The sequence below is a fragment of the Eurosta solidaginis genome, chromosome 2 (genome assembly GCF_040869045.1).
Source record: "Eurosta solidaginis isolate ZX-2024a chromosome 2, ASM4086904v1, whole genome shotgun sequence".
Lineage (NCBI taxonomy): Eukaryota > Metazoa > Arthropoda > Insecta > Diptera > Tephritidae > Eurosta > Eurosta solidaginis.
The window spans coordinates 58,555,588-58,574,575 of record NC_090320.1 but is presented as its reverse complement, the minus strand read 5'-3'; the positions used below and the strand labels follow the sequence as shown (position 1 = coordinate 58,574,575).

Here is an 18,988-nt window from a genome sequence, read left to right as displayed (position 1 = left end):
TTTCCTGAACCCAAATCCTATCGAAAAATCGATGACGCGATATGGGTTAACTTGCGTCCATAAAAATCGACCCACCCTAATATACATATTTATAAATATATATACACTATTATACATTATTATCAAATTAGCAAAGAGATGGCGCTTAATTAATTAAACACTTTTTCATTGGCTTTTGTTATAGCTATTAACTAGGCACTAGGCACTGGGCACTTTCCATCTAAATTACTCAAAGCGACACATAACGATTCATGAGTCAATTTGAAGCGCTTCATTCATATCTTTTTCTTCTTTGAGCATTCAATATTTGAAGCTCAAACTTTTCTCTTTTAAATTGTTTACATTAATTCTATTATTTTCACAATATTGTGCTAAAATTCCAAAACAGCGCACAAATAAGATTTCTTAAGTGTGTTTAAAATACGTGGAAGATCTTTAAGTAAACAATCGCATTTTAAATAATAAACGTTTTAAGTATTTTTTATTACAGCCAGTTGTTGCTGTTATTTGAGTGTGAGAGTTTTATACTCAGCGTGCATTGCACACAGAGTATATTAACTTTGATTGGATATCGGTTGGTTGTACAGGTGTAAAGGAATCGAGATAGATATAGACTTCCATATATCAAAATCACCAGTATCGAAACAAAATTTGATTGAGCCATGTCCGTCCGTCCGTCCCTTAGTACGATAACTTGAGTAAATATTGAGATATCTTCACCAAATTTGGTACACTAGCTTACCTGGACCCAGAATAGATTGTTATTGAAAATGAGCGAAATCGATTGATAACCACGCCCACTTTTTATATATATAAAATTTTGGAAAACACAAAAAACCTGATAATTTAGTAAAGATTCTTGAAAAAAATTTGGAAAAGTTTTTAAAATGGGCGTGGCACCGCCCATTTGTGACAAAATCATAAATAGCGAAAAAAATAAATAGAGAAAAAAGCTTTGTGTCAATAGAATTTTACTTTCTAAATTGAATTATAACATTAAATTGGAAAACACTAAAAATAATAAGCAATTTTCTATGTTTAGGGAGCTATAACTCGAAGAAAAATTAACATATCGTAATGAAATTGTGTACACATATTTTCCTTATAGCAGAAAATATTTCTAGCAAAAATGGACGGGTTCGGTTAAAGACCACGGCAACTTAGATATAAAACAAGTTTAAAAGGGTCGTGGACTAGAATAATAAGCTATAACTTAGCAAAGAATTTTGAATCAATGATATTTCACTTATCAAATTTTATTGTAAGAGGAAATGGGGAGACATTGTTTTTTAAACGGACGGTGCCACGTGTTATGTAGAAAAGTAATTTATCTGAAATTAGCTCACGCTGAGTATATAATGTTCGGTTACACCCGAACTTAGACACCTTTACTTGTTCTTTTTCTGCTTCTATAGGCGAGCTACAATAAAAATATTTTCTTAGCCGGAGCACTATCTTTCATACGCATAACATGACCTACACTGAAAGAAATGGTGCTAGTAAAATCAACAACTCGGTTCTGTTGTTCTTGAATTAACGGAGATTCGGTGAAATTGATCGAATTACGGTTAATTCGACGGAGTTCTTTGTCAAACGAACAAATTAGTTTAGTCATTTCAACAGAAGAGAAATTGTAGCTCTTAAGTTAACAAAATTCTGTAAAATTGACAGATTCCTGGTCAATCTAACAGATTTTTCTGTTAACACAACTGATCTCACTGGTCATTTCAACAGCGATCAACAGTCAATACATGAGCAAATTTCATAGAGAATTTTCCGCTCACTGCGCTCTCTACTTTGTACTTATGACGATGGTGCCAGTTGTTTAAAAGAAAATACCAAAATAAGAAAACCACCAAATCGAAAAACACACAAAATGGGAAAACAACAAAAAACTAGTTTATCAGTTATCAATACAAAACGAACACCCCTTTTTTGACTTGACTGTGAAAAAAATTATGAGATACCGGGACACCTATTTATCGGGTACAATTTTGCAACTTCTCCTCCAAGCGAAATTCAAAATTGCGCCCTCTTGTTGCAAAAGTTTTGTTTGAACGAACAGGATTTTTCCAAAGTTAGTAATATTTTGTTCTAGTTTTTACGAATTTTCACTCACGCGAACGAATTTAATAAGATAATAAAAAACATCCTTTTTTAATGTTGATGTTTCCGACAACATAAAAGTTTTAGTTGTTTTGGAATCGTTTCAACTTAAAGTGTTACGAAAATTAAACTTGCCGAATTACATGTAAAGTTACTGCAGTCGTGAATTGCCTTCTAGCGATTTGATTATTTACTTTTCTATAACTTACAAGTTCTCTATTTAAAATGTTATGTCAAACATTTATACAAGTTTTGTTCGAAATAATCAAGTGTGGCAACTACATTCGAGAGAGGAAATTGAGAATGAGTTGAATTGCAACTGAAAGAATTGAGAATCAGTTTTGTGACTACTATTTTCATTTAAATTTGCAAAGCGAAGTTCAAAACTATAAATTAAATAAATTATAAAATATAAAATTTGGTGAAAGTGCGTTTAATAAAACAAAATAATAAAGTGTATAATGTTTAATGTGTGCCAGCATATTTGATGTAAGCCCAATTGACGTTCGGTTAGTAAGTGCCACCGTGGTGTGATCGTAGCGTGCTCCGCCTGCCACACCGTATGCCCTGGGTTCGCACCCCGGGCAGAGCAACATCAACATTTTAGAAATAAGGTTTTTCAATTAGAACAAAATTTTTCTAAGCGGGGTCGCTACTCGGCAGAGTGTTTGGCAAGCGCTCCGAGTGTATTTCTGCCATGAAAAATCAGTGAAAACTCATCTGCCTTGCAGATGCCGTACGGAGTCGGCATAAAACATGTAGGTCCCGTCCGGCCAATTTGTAGAGAAAATCAAGAGGAGTACGACGCAAATTTGAATAGAAGCTCGGCCTTAGATCTCTTCGGAGGTTATCGCGCCTTACATTTATTTTTTATTTTTTATACGTAATATTAAAATGTTACGTATACGCAGTGGCACTCATATTTTCATTTTAATCACTAACAAAGACCGAACAAATTAAAAACTAAACAAATCTATCTCTGCATATACCTAAGTGCTTATGGCTGATTCCACGAAAGTTCAGCACTAAGAATCTTAGACACTTGAAATTTCCACACAAATTTAAAAAAATGTTGCTCATACGCAGCGTAGGCCAACTATCATTTTTTAGCAGGGCGGAAACTGTTATTACTTTTATAATATTATTCCTTGCAAAATTATTATTTTTGGACTTTTAATATATTTGGATCAAGATACAAATTATTTTCGGATTTTTATTACCTGAGTCCGAAAATAAAAATACAGATTTTACTTTTATATGTGGACTTTTATGGAAAAAGTTCGAAAAATAAAAAGGATGCATGATTCGACATGATATTGCTATAGGGATACCTGAGAACTCAAACATTTTCACCTAGGACGATTTTTTGACCCGAAATTTTTCGACTCCGAAAAAAAAAATTATTATTTTTCGTCCCTGTTTTTAAGCAAATAAAAATTTTTCCGATAGTATGATATACAGCATCAGGTATATCTACTGCCGCTTTTGTTTAAAATGGATTATTTAACACTTTTCCGAAGTGCAAAAAACGATTTTCTGATTATATGTGCCATATTTTGTCAATTTTGCACTTCAAATAAATTATATGATAGGCTGATAGATGTGTACATAAAGTCCAACGTAGATGAAAAATTGCTCTCCACAACACAACATGCGTACATCAAAGGCAAGTTTGTAGCACGGCAATGAATGGGGTGGTAATAAACATAGAGAAAGCCCTGGAATATAAGGAGTATGCCGGGGCTTTCCACAATGTCCATAAATGGGCGATCATAGAAGGCCTTAACTACATTAAAGTACATCCAGCCATAATGGATCACCTGCATGTTGCACTGCAGAAAGACTACTTCAAAATGTGGGTTGTATGAGTCCACGAAATCAGTGCAGAGGCGCACGCCGCAGGGCGAGATATGTGGTACCCGTCAAATTTACTGCGTATGCAGATGACGTTGCAGTTTTCATAAGTGGAAAGTGTTTTCCAACAATTAGGATTATTATTATAAATAAATTATACACACTCGGTCATCTAGTGTCGGGCTGAGCGCCAACGCGGAAAATACGGAAATGGTCTTCTTTACTACGAGGTATATGGTCTCGAATCGGTCATGGCCTAAGCTAGGCGGTGTGACCCTTCAAGGGAAACGTTTTACAAAATATCTAGGAATCATTCTAGACAGTAAGTTGTCGTGGAAGTTCAACGATGGCATCTTATACAAGTAAAAGAATGCTGGGGTGTACGTTTGGTCTATCGCCTTCTCCCTTTCATTGGATATTTACAACGATTGTAAAGCCCATCTTTAACTATGGAGTCCGTGTTTGGTGGACGACCACTAATAAAGAAAGGACCTCAAAAAATTAGAGGGGGTACGTAGGGTAGCAAAGCTGAGCATAACTGGAGCCCTGAAAAAAACCCCAACGGCTGAACTGTATGCCATTCTGCACATTGCCCCTGTAGACGTGGTGGCAAAGAACATACATAGCTTTAACAACTGCAACGACAGTCAATATCTCGTGGCAGCTAGTATAGCATCATCAAATATTGGACTGATAGACCTGAGCTTCGAAGGGTCTCTTAGAGCCACGATAGAGGTGGAAGTTTGGCGCATGGACGCCCAAAGGCAGACGAGGGTATACACGTGTTTACCGAAGCTTCCAAAGTTATAGGTGGAGAAGGGTTTGCGGTGCATTGCGCAGATCCAAGAATAAACAAGCTCTTTTCCAAGCTTAAACTGGAGCCGGGTCAATGTTTACATTGACAGCCGAGCAGCAACTAAACCTTCAATCTCTCATAGCACAACATCTAAAAGTGAGCTAAAGTGTAAGCAATCCCTGAAAAGAATCAGGATAGGGAGAAATATACATCTATATTATGTCCCTGGGCATATGGAAATTGATGGAAATGAAGCTTGTACCGCAAACTTTCCAATCAGATTGGGCGAGATTGAAATGAGGCGAGAGCCGCACATGATCTATCAAACAAGAAAGGCGGGGAATAAAGCACGGGGCTGCAAAGTGTCGACTATCATGCGCAGATGTTCCAACCCTAACAAAGTTAATCTTATCACTGAAGAGAGGGGTAGGTTCATGATGGGTATTCTGACTGAACATGATCTCGAGCACGAACGATCAAGTACGTTGTGTGCTCGTGCTCTGCTTTCGCAAGGCTAATACCTCAGCTATTAGGAGTGACAGAGCAATCAGCTCTAGAAGCAGGAAGAAGTATATGCCAAGAAGACGGAGTTATTTTACACCACATGTCTTGTATTCTGATGTGGCTTTTCAGTTTGGTCGTTGAGCAAACTTCTGGTAACACATGGATTTATTCAGTCTGTCAGTCACGGACCAGCCATTTCAACCTAACCTAACCTAGACGCAAGAGTTACATTATCCCAAATCGGATTATGAGACCCCATTTGCATTCGATATGATCCGAAGTAAAAAACTTGGGGCTATGTCTATGGAGTCTGAATGACATAATTCCAAGAAAAAATATGAGGATATGCCACTTGGGTTTATATCATGGGGCCCCATTAAAGTACTAGCCCGGCCATCGCGGAAATGACTACGACGAACCTTCTAGGTCATCCAATCCCCCAATTCGGTGAGGAACTATGAACACCCTGCTTAGTTTTCGTGTAGGGTGAAGTCAAGTCATTATAAATATTGTGAAGATAGTACTATATCGGTGGCACTCCCCAAATTTTCGAGGAGTTCTTCTGCTGCTTTATCAACAACAACACAAATTTTTAATCTCCATTCCATTTAAATATTTCCTTTTCTTTTCAGTATTTGGAATTTTACGCGGTTTAGATTGTCAGAAGTTCCTGTTAAATCCCGATTTATATAGCAGTGATTCGCATACCATCAATTCCAATGATGGTTCGCTCTATGTTGCCGCGAATACAAAAAATTACACCAACAATCAGTATTGCGTGGAAAAGATACGTAATTCAACGTTTGGTGAACAGAAGGTAGGTATGTATGTAGTTCCGTCAAAAAACTATTATTTAGACTATTTGACCAAATATGGTCTGCATTTATTTTTTATTCTTTTCCTATTTTATGTAGCTCTACTCATTCCTTTGCTTCGACTCGAATGTAGTTAGTAATGATAAGATACGTTTTAAAATGTATCCCATTGGACTGTTGATCTCATGCTCCTTTTATGCTTTAACCTTGGGCGTGTATCTTTCCATTTCGCGTTTACGTAATTTGCCTGGAAAAATATTAATCTGTTTAGTGGTTAATTTATTTGCGGCTTATTTGGGCATCGCATTGGGTCAACTCATACCAACAAAGAATGATAATATGTGCTTTGTTTCAGGTGTGTCTTTATTTAGTATGCATATGGTTATGAATATGTTAAGTAATAAAATGTGTTCTTTATGTTTGACATGCAATTAATTACTAATTATGAGTATTTTGTTACCATTCACCATTTTAGGTTATTTCATATACTTTTGTCTAATGGCAGCGTTTGCGTGGATGAATGTGATGTGTTTCGATATATGGCAGACATTTGGGTGAGTATTTCGTTACAGTCTTACATTTAAGTACAATGTTAAAATAGCTATGTGTTTTTTCTTTTACATGTATATACATTTACTTTTGCGGGTAAAAAAACACGTATCATCACTTAGATAATGTTTAGGATACCCATCTAGCGGCAATTATTGAATACTCGTGGCAGTGGTTAAATAATTCGCTACAAAACGGGGTGGGCTTAATAGCGGAGACACGCACCTCTGGTGGTCATAGTCCTCGTGTTCCAATGGTTCATGAACCAGATACGGATAGAGACTTAACATGCAAATGCAACAACAATGTGAACCATATCAGATTGTTGTTGTATTTGCATATTAAATCTCTATCCGTATCTGGTTCATGTACCATTGGAACACGAGGAGTGTATAACATATAGCTGAATCGGTTGCAATGAATCGTGGACACGAACACTTATCGGTGATAGAAGTGGATAATAGTATAAAGATGAAATGGAGAGACACATTTCAGTTGCAACTGAAATTTAGCAGTACTAATTCTCTGCGCAACAATTTCATAAGCGTAGATAAAGCTATGCACTTAGCAGTCCATATAAAGTTTAAGTGCATATGTATATACATGCAAAAAAAAGACATCTAATAGTTATCCAATTTTCTCACCTTATTTTACTCTAGAAGTTTAGTAGCGATTTAAATAGTAGGTGAAACACGCTACGAAATAATAACTTACCCTGGCTTCATTCGTTAGTGAGATAAAAGCTTTGAGCAAAGTAATAGCTGTCGAGATAGAATCTGCTGAATTGATGTTAGTATTGGTGTTGTAACGGTAAAAACACACGCATTGTAGAGGAGTATTACCAATGACAGTCCTTTTCGATTGTTCCGGTACTAGCACCTTTTAATACTCACCTAACTGCAGCGACAGAAATTAGTTTGAGTTCTCGATACTTTAGTGCGGCTTAACTTGCTTACTTGTTGGCAAGTGAAGCGAGAGCTAGAATAATAGTCGTTAAAAATATATGTTTTAACAAGGATGGATCATGTGGTTGTTGTGTCGTAGCAGTGCTCTGCCCCATCCAATAGGTGCTATCATTTACAAATTGCCAGCAACATCATCTAACAGGAATTTCGAGGAAACTTTCAATTACAATAGGATTCCTCTAAAGAGACATGGGTTTTTAAGGCATAGGTTCTACATTGCAATTGAAAAGATGGTTGGCGTCATGTGGTGACACGTTGCAAGCAGAACATACATTTGGTATATCGGGGTTGATTCGAGATAAGTAAAAGTTTAACCAATTACAGTAACCCCTGTCTCCTTTGGTAGTCTGGTTTATTCTTTTGCAAGGGTTAGATACTTGTACATATATTGATAACGGTCGCAAGCTATCAAAATTGCTTACCGATTCTGAGTAGATTAAGCTAAGGGTCTGCTTGTGCTTATCTAAATCAAGCGACAGATGACATAGTGCTTACGGAGATGTTTCCCGATCCCTCTTGAAGACGGGGCTAGATCAAGCAGTTGTTTGCGTTGGGATGTCCCGGTTTGTGACAACATGACAAAAACTGTCCGTTTAGCATGTCAAATTGCTTTTTTATGTTGAACTCTTTTGCCTCACTATGCAGATAATGTTCAGGAGCCAGGGCAGCCTTTAGGCAGGCCTGTAGCCTTTTCCAGTGTGTGTTTTAAGGCCAGATGACCAGACTGACGACGCTTATCACATGAGCGATCGGTCAGTTGCTCTGTAAGTTGTTAGCAGCGTTTCCGTATCTTTGGCCGTGGACTTCGGTGGTCGGTGATAGTAATTTATTTTAGAAACTTTTTCATCTATTGAAGGGCCAGGTCCTGTTGCCACTATCGTGTATTCCTTCCGGTGAGGAATGTCGCTTTGGTATATATAAATTATACAGAAGTGGGGTTAGAACACCACCCTGTTGCACCCCCTGTTTAACTCTCCTATGTTTTGAGGTTTCGTTCCTAAATTGAACGGGAGCTTGCGGACCATTTAGATAATTTGCGATCATCCGTCTTTTTATACTCAGATGAGCAGAGCTCACAGAGTATATTAACTTTGTTCGCATAACGGTAATCCGTAACGGCATAAACTAATCGAGATAGATATAGACTTCTATATATCAAAATGATCTGGGCGAACAAAGAAATTTATTTAGCCATGTCCGTCCGTCCGTCCGTCCGTAAACACAATAACTTGAGTAACTTTTGAGGTATCTTGATGAAATTTGGTATGCAGGTTCCTGGGCACTCATCTCAGATCGCTATTTAAAATGAACGAAATCGGACTATAACCACGCCCACTTTTTCGATATCGAAAAATTCGAAAAACAAAAAAAGTGCGATAATTCATTACCAAAGACGGATAAAGCGATGAAACTTGGTAGTTGGGTTGATCTTATGACGTAGAATAGAAAATTAGTAAAAGTTTGGACATTGGGCGTGGGACCGCCCACTTTTGAAAGAAGGTAATTTGAAAGTTTTGCAAGCCGTAATTTGGCAGTCGTTGAAGATATCATGATGAAATTTGGCAAGGTCGTTACCCTTATTCCTATATGTTTGCTAAATAAAAATTAGTAAAATCGGATGACGAACACGCCCACTTTTTAAAAAAAAATTTTTAAGTCAAATTATAACAAAAAATTGAATATCTTTACAGTATATAAGTAAATTATGTCAACATTCAACTCCAGTAATGATATGGTGCAACAAAATACAAAAATAAAATAAAATTTTAAAATGGGCGTGGCTCCGCCATTTTTCATTTAATTTCTCTAGAACACTTTTAATGACATGCGTCGAACAAATCCTCGTTAAATTTGGTAGGGGCATATATTCTATGACGATAACTGTTTTCTGTGAAAATGGGCGAAATCGGTTAAAGCCACGCCCAGTTTTTATACACAGTCAACCGTCTGTCCTTCCGCTCGGCCGTTAACACGATAACTTGAACAAAAATCGATATATCTTTACTAAACTTAGTTCACGTACTTATCTGAACTCACTTTATCTTGGTATAAAAAATGGCCGAAATCCGACTATGACCACGCCCACTTTTTCGATATCGAAAATGAAAAAAAATGCCATAATTCTATACCAAATATGAAAAAAGGGATGAAACATTGTAATTGGATTGGTTTATTGAAGCAAAATATAAGTTTAGAAAAAACTTTGTAAAATGGGTGTGACACCTACCATATTAAGTAGAATAAAATGAAAAAGTTCTGCAGGGCGAAATCAAAAGCCCTTGGAATCTTGGCACGAATACTGTTCGTTGTATTACATATATAAATAAATTAGCTGTACCCGACCAGACTTGACGAGAGGGAGAGGGAATGGGGGGACCGGGGTCTCTCAGGGGCTCGCGATTTAGAGGTACTAAGACAGTTTTTTTTTTTTTAATTTCGAAGAGTATTTAGTTGTTCCATGCGCAAATTTTAAGCCGAATTTCAAAAGCAACGAATATTGATAATGAGACAATAAAACATCAAAAAAATGTATGTTTACATGAATCCGAAATCGTAAAGTTTTCGTGGTGACACTGATGAAGGTTCATCTTCAAAAAGTCTTCCAACAACACCACCAACTCTGTATCAAAGTTCAGATTATTTAAACGACTTCGACATCGGTACCGTGAATAATGAGTTTTTGCGATCTGAAGAAGTCAACGAAATAATTCGTCGAGGTCATCAAAAATGTCTCGCTATTTTTCCACGTGATTGTCATGAAGAGGTATTTCTTACCTCGTTGTTAACAGAATCTTGCCCAATGGAGAAAAAGGTGAACGTGACTGGTTAGTGTTGAGTGCCAGTAGCAATGCTTTTTATTGTCTACCATGCCGTCTGTTAAGCACCAATACTTTTAATCGACCTAAAATTTGTTGGCCTGGCGTATATTCGAAATTTCAGCTATGGAAGAAGCTATACGATAAGCTGCCATCACACGAAAATACTCAAGATCACATTAAATGTTATATTCAATGGCGATCTTAACAAAATCTAATTCAAAAGGAGGCTACAATTGATACACTTATCAACGAACAGCTAATCACTGAAACCCAAAGTGGAAAGAAATTGTATATAGAATTTTGGACACTATTTTATTTTTGGGTGAAAGAGGCCTAGCTTTCAACGGCGAAAGTATATATCTTGGTGAACGAAACAATGGACATTTTTTGGGCATCTAAGATCCCATAAGCCATTATGATCCGATACTTAGATATCATTTGGAGAAAGTTAGGATTTCACAACAGCAGCACAAACGTTTGCAAGTTCACTATTTTTCACCAGACATTCAGAACGAGTTTATAGAAATTTGTGCAAAGCATGTGAGGGAAACTATATTAGATCAAGGCAAGAAAGCCAAGTATTTTGCTATTATCGTTGATGCTATGCATGATGCTAGTCACCTTGACTACGTTCATTTTGGGCTAACTCCATTTCAATTCGAAAGCAACAAATTTTACAATTCAAGAACGGTTTTTGGCTTTCGTGAATTGTAACCAAAAAAATGGTCAGAAAATCGCTGATCTAATTTGCCATACTCTAGGTAAACATGAAATCCCACTAACAGATTGTCGTGCACAAGGGTACGATAACGGCGCCAATATAAAAGGAGCTTACAACGGAGCACTACGTCACATTATCGACAAAAACTCGAATGCTGATTACTCACCTCGTGCAACCCACAGTCTCAATTTATGTGGTGTTGATGCTGCAGAATGTTGTACGGCTGCAATTACTTTCTTTGGAGTTGTACAAAAATGTTTTACTATTTTCAGCAGCACTCCACAACGATAGGACATCCTTAAAAAAAAATGTACCGAGCTCTCTTCATAGTCTTTCAGCCAAAAGCCAAATTTGACTGCGCAAGCATACGGCGATGTTACCGGCATTCTCAAGTACATCAACAAGTTGAATTTATCTTGCTGTCCTCAATTTGGTTCAAAATATTGACTACCATTATTGAAAGAAACGTGGTCCTCAAAGATAGAGACGCCACAATAGATGTTGAGGTCCGACATCAAGATGCCTTATTAGCTGATTTGAAGTTGAGCAGGAACCAATGGGAAACAATTTTAAACGAATGCAAAACAGTTGCCATTCAATTGAACATCTCGCCAAAGTTTCCGGACATTCGAAAGAGAAAACCCAAAAGATGTTCTGAAGATAATTTAAATGCGATGATTACGGATGATTCAGAATCTGATTTTAAAAACAATACATTCCTGGTGATCGTTGATTCGGTAATCACTGGCATTACTGAACGATTTGCAGCTATGAGAAATTTGAGCGAAACGCTTTCCTTTTTGTGGCAATTTGAAGACATGGATGAAGCTAAGGTTCGGGCGAGCGTAGCAAAATTTGTCGAAATATATTATTATTATTTATTTTATTTTTACGGCGTTTTAAGCCTAAAACATAGATTATTACAAATTTTTAAATACATTTTAATAATAATAGGATTTCTAGCGTTTGGGGTGTCGGAATGCATGAGATTCCGATCAGCACGGGAACTGGTGGTCCCAACGGGCGAGTCTTGGAGTCATAACATTGGGAGGTTGGAAGGACGTGTTCGCAATCCTGCCCTACTCCAAGACGTATGTTACCCAGTTTTATTATTTATGCTGTCGGAATGCATTTGATTCCGGTCAACCCAAAAGCCAGCAGCTCAGCAGAACAAGCCACTCTTATCGGACGGTTGGAAAGGTCGTGTTTCCAATCCTCCCTGTACCAGCCCCTATGTAAACACAATTAATTACAATACATCATTGCTGCGGGAATATACGTGATTCACATGAACACTCCAACTGTTTGTCTGGGACGATATTTTCAGGAATTCTTTCCTAATTTGATTGCGAGCAATATATGTATTTGACCTGATGCATAAGGTTCCTCTGTGTCTATTTGGATTGCCGTGTACGCTCAAGGATCAGTAACATGAAATACAGATACAAAATATTTTATCTTATTGGAAGGGTTTTGCAATATTCTAATAAACTTCTTTCGAAGGTGTTTAGGTTTTCACAATTTTTAACATGATTAGGTAGTTCATTAAAACATTTCAGGCCTTTGTAAAATATATTTTGCTTGTCCATTTCTGTTTTGAGAAGAGGTAATCTAAAATTATTATTTTCCCTGATTATGTAAGAATGGGTTTCATTCACATAAACAAGTTTTTCACTTAGGTAGGCTGGTAATTTACCATGCTTGATATAAAATACAAATTTCATACTATGGTAAAATATCAACTGTTTCACGCTCAGCCAGTTTAGTGCATCAAGCATACTCTTTATGGAAGTGTCGTACCTCACTTTCAATATAAATCTCATAGCTTTGTTTTGCATAATTTGTAACCTGTCTACTTGTATTTCATTGGCAATAAAGAATATTGTAGGGCAATATAAGAAGTGCGGTTCTATAATGGATCTATAAACTTTCAACTTATATTTCTTACTAATAAGTTTACACAATCTCTTCCAAAATCCAATTTTTTTGCCCATTTTGGCAACAATATAATCAATATGATCTGTAAACCTCAGTTTATTGTCAATCAGGATCCCTAAGTACTTAAATATTTTGACATCCTCAATGCTCGTATTCATTATTTTTAGATCAAAATTAAGTGATTCTCTATTGGTCGTCCTAGATAAAACCATGAACTTAGTTTTGTTAACGTTAAGCTTGAGTTTATTAGTGCAAAGCATTTTGCTCCTTGCTATTGAAATGTCCGTTTCATTTACTTCAAGTAGCGCATCATCTGCAAACAACCTGACTTTACTATATTTCAGTGCTGATGATATGTCGTTTATGTAAATGTTGAACAGGATTGGTGCTAATACTGACCCTTGTGGTAAACCTATGTCCACTTGTGCCTCGGATGAGACTACTGACTCGATGGTTGTTCTTTGTTTCCGGTCTGATAAAAAGCTTCTAAACCACTGCAATTCATTTTCCCTAATACCAATTTTTTGTAGTTTATCGAGCATTATATTCCTATCAATTGTTTCGAACGCTCTTTTCAGGTCAATGAAAACTGCTACTATATGTTTTTTTAGGCTCAGCTCTTCCTTCCAGCTAGATATGACGTAATTTAACGCCGTCTCGCAAGAGTGCCTTTCTCGGAAACCGGATTGTTCCTTTATAAGGATTTTATTATTTTCTAAGTAATTAAGCAGTTGATTTTTTATTACAATTTCCAGAATTTTTTCTATGTTCGGCAATGTATTTATCGGCCTTAGTTCTTCTGCCATTATTGAATCTTTTACTTTCCTAATTGGTACTATTGTCGAAATTTTCCACATGTCTGGCACTATTCCAGTAGTCATGGATTTGTTTATAGCGGTTGCATAGAAGAAACCCATGTACGATACCGAATCTTTAATTACGCCTTCTGAAAGTAAATTTTTCCCCCCAGTTTTATTTTTGAACCTTTTTGCTATACGTATAACATCATCAACCGTAATTTCTTCGAATTTTAAACATGACCTAGTTGTAAATTGGAAGTCGTTCTGACTCTGAACAACTTCAATTTCCCTGTTTATATCAACAATGCTATCTGTAAAGAAAGAGTTCAATGCTTCAGCAATATCGCGGGGTGTATCATATGTCACACCTTTTACGATCACCGTCAAGATCTTTTCTTTTGGCCCCGTTAAGTTTACAGCATGCTTAAGATACTTCCACATTAGCCTGCTATCTGAACAATTGATGTCAATATTATTCTCCATGTATTTAATCTTTTTAAATTTGATTAGTTTTTTGTAGTACTTCGCGACCATGTTATATTCGGTATAGTCACCCGTTGCTCTAGCTTGTGAGTGCAACCGGTATTTTAGTTTATTCAATTCTGTCAATTCTTGGTCATACCATTTATTTCTTAACTTTACCGTACTGTTTTTTTCAAACGTTAGTACTCCCATACAATCTAGTACACAAGTATTTATATAGTTGACCATGTCGTTGACATTCATGCTTCTTATTAAACTGAGATCGTAACCCTCAGTAGAGTCGTCAAATTATCGGCCAAATAATTCTCCCAGGATGTTGATGAAATGACTATTCGTAACGGATTTGAATTACTTACTTTTATAGCAAATGAAATAGTTTCGTGATCGGATATTCTGTGGTCTTCAAGATTTACACAAGACAGTATATCAGCGTTTGCATATAATAAATCTATTTTTGTTTGAGAAGTTTCCGCGACTCTTGTATTGAAATTTATTTTTTGTTTCATTGCGCTACGTGCACAAATTTCATTCAGTTTGTAGCTACTCGAAGAGTTAATATTTAAGTTTATATTGAAATCTCCAACTAGAAGGGAATTCGTACCTGATTCTAATACTTCTGATAAAATACTCTCTACGTGATTTAAAAATTCACTGTCACTAGAACTTGGGGAATGGTACAACACACCTATTTGCCACTTAATGTCCACTTGCTTTAATTTTAGAATAGCACACAATACATTTCTATCAATTGATCGATTAAACTTGACTTTGTACTTGATTTCCTTTTTCAGTAATAAAACGACCCCTCCCGTATGTCTACTATGAGAGTCGCAGCGAATTAATGTATACGGTGCAATATTAATTTCAGAATCAAGAATATCTGAAGTTATACGTGTTTCTGAGCATAAAACAATGTTCGGGTCCACTTCTTCTATCATTTTTTCGAGCTCTGCTTTATTTGCTAACAAACTACAAATATTCAAGTAGGCACATTTCAAATCAAAAACATTTATTACTGGGCCTGTACGTTTTGGTTGCTAAAAACCAACTCGTTGTTTTTCCAGTTTAAGCTTCCTTTGATAAACTGGGCAGTCATGGCTCATTATGTTATGGTCTATATTGAGCTTAAAACCTAACTGATTATTGGCATCTACGCAATTACCACATTTATTAATGGGCATGCTCTCCTTGCAGTTTTCTGCCCCATGTTCTCCCAGACATTTACTACATCTCTGTTTCAGAGTGCAATTGGTAGCTATGTGGTTAAACCCTAAACATTTGTAGCACCTTTTTACAGTTTGACCGTCATAAACTGGGCAGCGATCCCATTCAACATTAATTTTCTTATGTCTCAGGATGGCCTCATAATATTTATGCTCTATTTCTATAACTGCATTAATATGTTGTCCTCTATTTTCTATTTTTAGCGCGTTTAATTGTAATACATTTCAATTTAGCTTCTCTCAGTGTATCATTCTGCGCAAGGATCCGGCTAACTATTTCGCTCTTGGTATGCTCTGCACTAATATTAGCTACCACAACTCTAGGAAAATAAACTTTTGGCTCAGCTATATTATACACATTTTTATCCAACTTTTCTGTTAGCGTATCTCTAATTTTATCCTTGTCGCCTGCTGTATTAGCGCTACAAGTCGGACATTTGTCAAAGCTTAGAATGCGAAATAATTCACTTGAAACATATTTACGAAACAAATTTTGATAAAGGTCTGTCACCATTGCTAAATGCCGTCTATGTTCAAAATCTGTATACAATTTTCCCCAACATTTGTGTTGCTTTACGTATCTTTTGCACTATACCTGTCACTGTAGCTAGTGCAGAACGTTCCTTCAGCGTCCTTTCAAGAATCAAAAACTTTCATAGATCGTGTTCATCTAAAGAGCGAGTTTTAGGACTTGTCACGCTTTGTGTTGAATCCGTTTTGGCAAGACAGTTAAATTTTGATATTATTATAAACAATTTTGCAGCGAAAAAGCAAGAAAAGGAACTATTTGATATCCGAACCTTCTATATTGAATAATTATAATTTATAATCATCATTAAATTTATCAGAAATGTATTCAAATGTTACCAAATAACTAGAAAAGATTATTTGAAACAATATGTGGTTTTTAAAAGAGAATTATATTTCTACGTTACAATAAAACAGTATAAATAGTAAATATCCTGTGTTAATTTTATTTTCAGCTCTTAGTCCAAAAATCATTTAGCTGATGTGGCAAAAATTTTTTTTTGGTGTAATCCATCAATAATGATTCATGAACGAGACGTCATTAATTCAAATTAATCAAATTTATTAGTGAATTTTTTAAAGGGGGCCCGTAAATTGTTTAGTCCCGGGCCAGAATTTTCTCTCTACGGCCCTGTACCCGACAGATGATGTTCGGGTCCCCTGGTCCACATTTTGGTCGATATCTCGAAAACGCCTTCACATATACAAATAAGGGCCACTCCCTTTTAAAATACTCATTAACACCTTTCATTTGATACCCATATCGTATAAATACATTCTAGAGTCACCCCTGGTCCACCTTTATGGCGATATCCCGAAATGGTGTCCACCTATAGAACTATGGCCCACTCCCTTTTAAAATACTCTTTAATACCTTCCATTTGATACCCATGTCATACAAACACATTCCAGGGTTACCCTAGGTTCATTTTCCTATATGGTTATTTTCCCTTATTTTGTCTCCAAAGCTCTCAGCTGAGTATGTAATGTTCGGTTACACCCGAACTTAGCCTTCCTTACTTGTTAGACAATAGGCAAGTACAGAACTTTCTATTGATTGGAGTAGTGTGAAGTGGTTGACTGCTTTTGATAGCTCAAGTGCCACGAGCAGCTACCAATGAAGGAGTTTGCTGGTTTAGTCCGTAATTTATGTAACTGTTTATGACGTTTACTTAAACCTCTTCTTCCTCTTATCGCACTGCTGCGGGTTGATTGTAATACTTTCTGCGAAGGAACATTTTACTCGCTCAGATACTTAGGTTGATATTGCCATTGGCATCACACAAAGACCCTTTAATCTTCCAAATAACTTCTTTCTCGAATACTCTCACAACAGCGGGTTAAAGGGCTTGGAATATACCCGCAGCAGGTATGCCTGTCGTAAGAGGTATTTAAAATACCAAATTGGTTCAAGGGGATGTGTAGCGCAACCCTTTCATGGGGTTGCCAGCGCAATATATAGCTTCTCCAACCCAATTGTCAACTTCACCTACCAGTGGCGAATCGTGTTTTCTTAACAGCCGGGGCTCTGGCGACCCAAGTTCCTCATGTATCTATGGCGTCGGAGGGCGGTATGGCCAAGAAGGTTTCATGTGGTCAAACCAAATCGTCCCCGAGATGGTCGCGCTAGTACCTTAAGGGTATTTGTTACCGGAACGTACTGGATCGGTCCTTATCGCTACAACAACACCAACAACAAGAAATCTTATACTCTAAAATGTGTATCTTCTCATGCTTACTTCCATACTTCCGCGACGCCAAGAGTGTTTCTCTTTCAGCATTTATCAATTGCTGCGCGTAAATCTATAAAAAGGAGGTGCGCAATCTCCATTTGGCACTCAGTTCAATAGACTAGAACTTAGTTTGAACTGATTTTATTGATGAATAAGGTTTTAAATTGTGACTTTAATTGTATATCTAACAATTACCCAGTGAATTATCCCTCAAAAGTTAACTTTATCAGTTCAATTGATTAATTTGCATTAGATAACTTGTGACGGCTCTTTTTGTAGTATTGACATTTCTAACATTTGATTACATAAACAAGGGGCCTTGTGAAATCAAGCTCATAATAACGAATATAATGTAAACCACGGTATTGAGAATCGTGAAAACCGAGTAACCACCCTTCCGCTTTAAACATTCGCGGATACAGCGGGTGTTGCACCGGCACGCTACCCAACGAATCATCATTGTGACTTATTTTACGCACAGATCACAAAATATGATTCATTTGTTAGGGCCTGTAAATATTGACCAAAGTAAAGTTGAAGGAATAAGTTTATGAAATATGAGTTCGAAATGAAAAAAGTTACTGTTAGGGCTGTATCGTACTAGGGACGTTACGGAAGCGAGTTTACCGGAACCGAAATCGGATTCGAATTTTACAAACTCGTTTTATCGTTATCGGTTATAAGACTGGACTACATAGAACGAACAGAAAGCCAACAAAGTGACAAGGCACTGTCAAGGCGATTATATATGTTTTTTAGGCCTAACAGCTCTCGAAAGATATGTCAAGGTTTGAACTTTCTTGAAGAGGTGAAGCGAATGTTTTTAAGATATACCTAAAATTGCCTTTGTACGAGCCGGTCTGGTTAATTTTTTTATCGAAACTACATTTGAAAGGAATAGATCAGGATAAAGTCAAGTTGAAGTTAAATTTTGTTATATACTTGCAATAGCAATAGTCAAAGTTCAAAGCGTCCCATTTCTAGTAAATTATTGGGATAGAGAATGCCTAATGCACCGTAATGGCTGTGCCAGCAACTGTGTGGACCGCTATCGCATAACTTCAGGATGGCGTTCTATAAACAAGTTTTAATTGTCCTTATTTTTAATTTTTCATGTACGGACACATGACGGAGAATGCAAAACCAGCTAGGCC

General features: G+C 36.7%; 1 protein-coding gene across 4 annotated transcripts in view; it reads left to right on the top strand.

Annotated features, from left to right (window-relative positions):
• mthl15 (methuselah-like 15) overlaps positions 1-18,988 on the top strand; it is a 58,404-nt gene that overhangs the window by 28,407 nt on the left and 11,009 nt on the right. For all 4 annotated transcript variants that reach the window (XM_067765494.1, XM_067765495.1, XM_067765496.1 and 1 more), the window contains 3 exons: positions 5,893-6,077; positions 6,175-6,430; positions 6,551-6,629. In XM_067765494.1, coding sequence (XP_067621595.1) covers positions 5,893-6,077; positions 6,175-6,430; positions 6,551-6,629 — 520 coding nt within the window. The remainder of the gene's footprint in view (positions 1-5,892; positions 6,078-6,174; positions 6,431-6,550; positions 6,630-18,988) is intronic.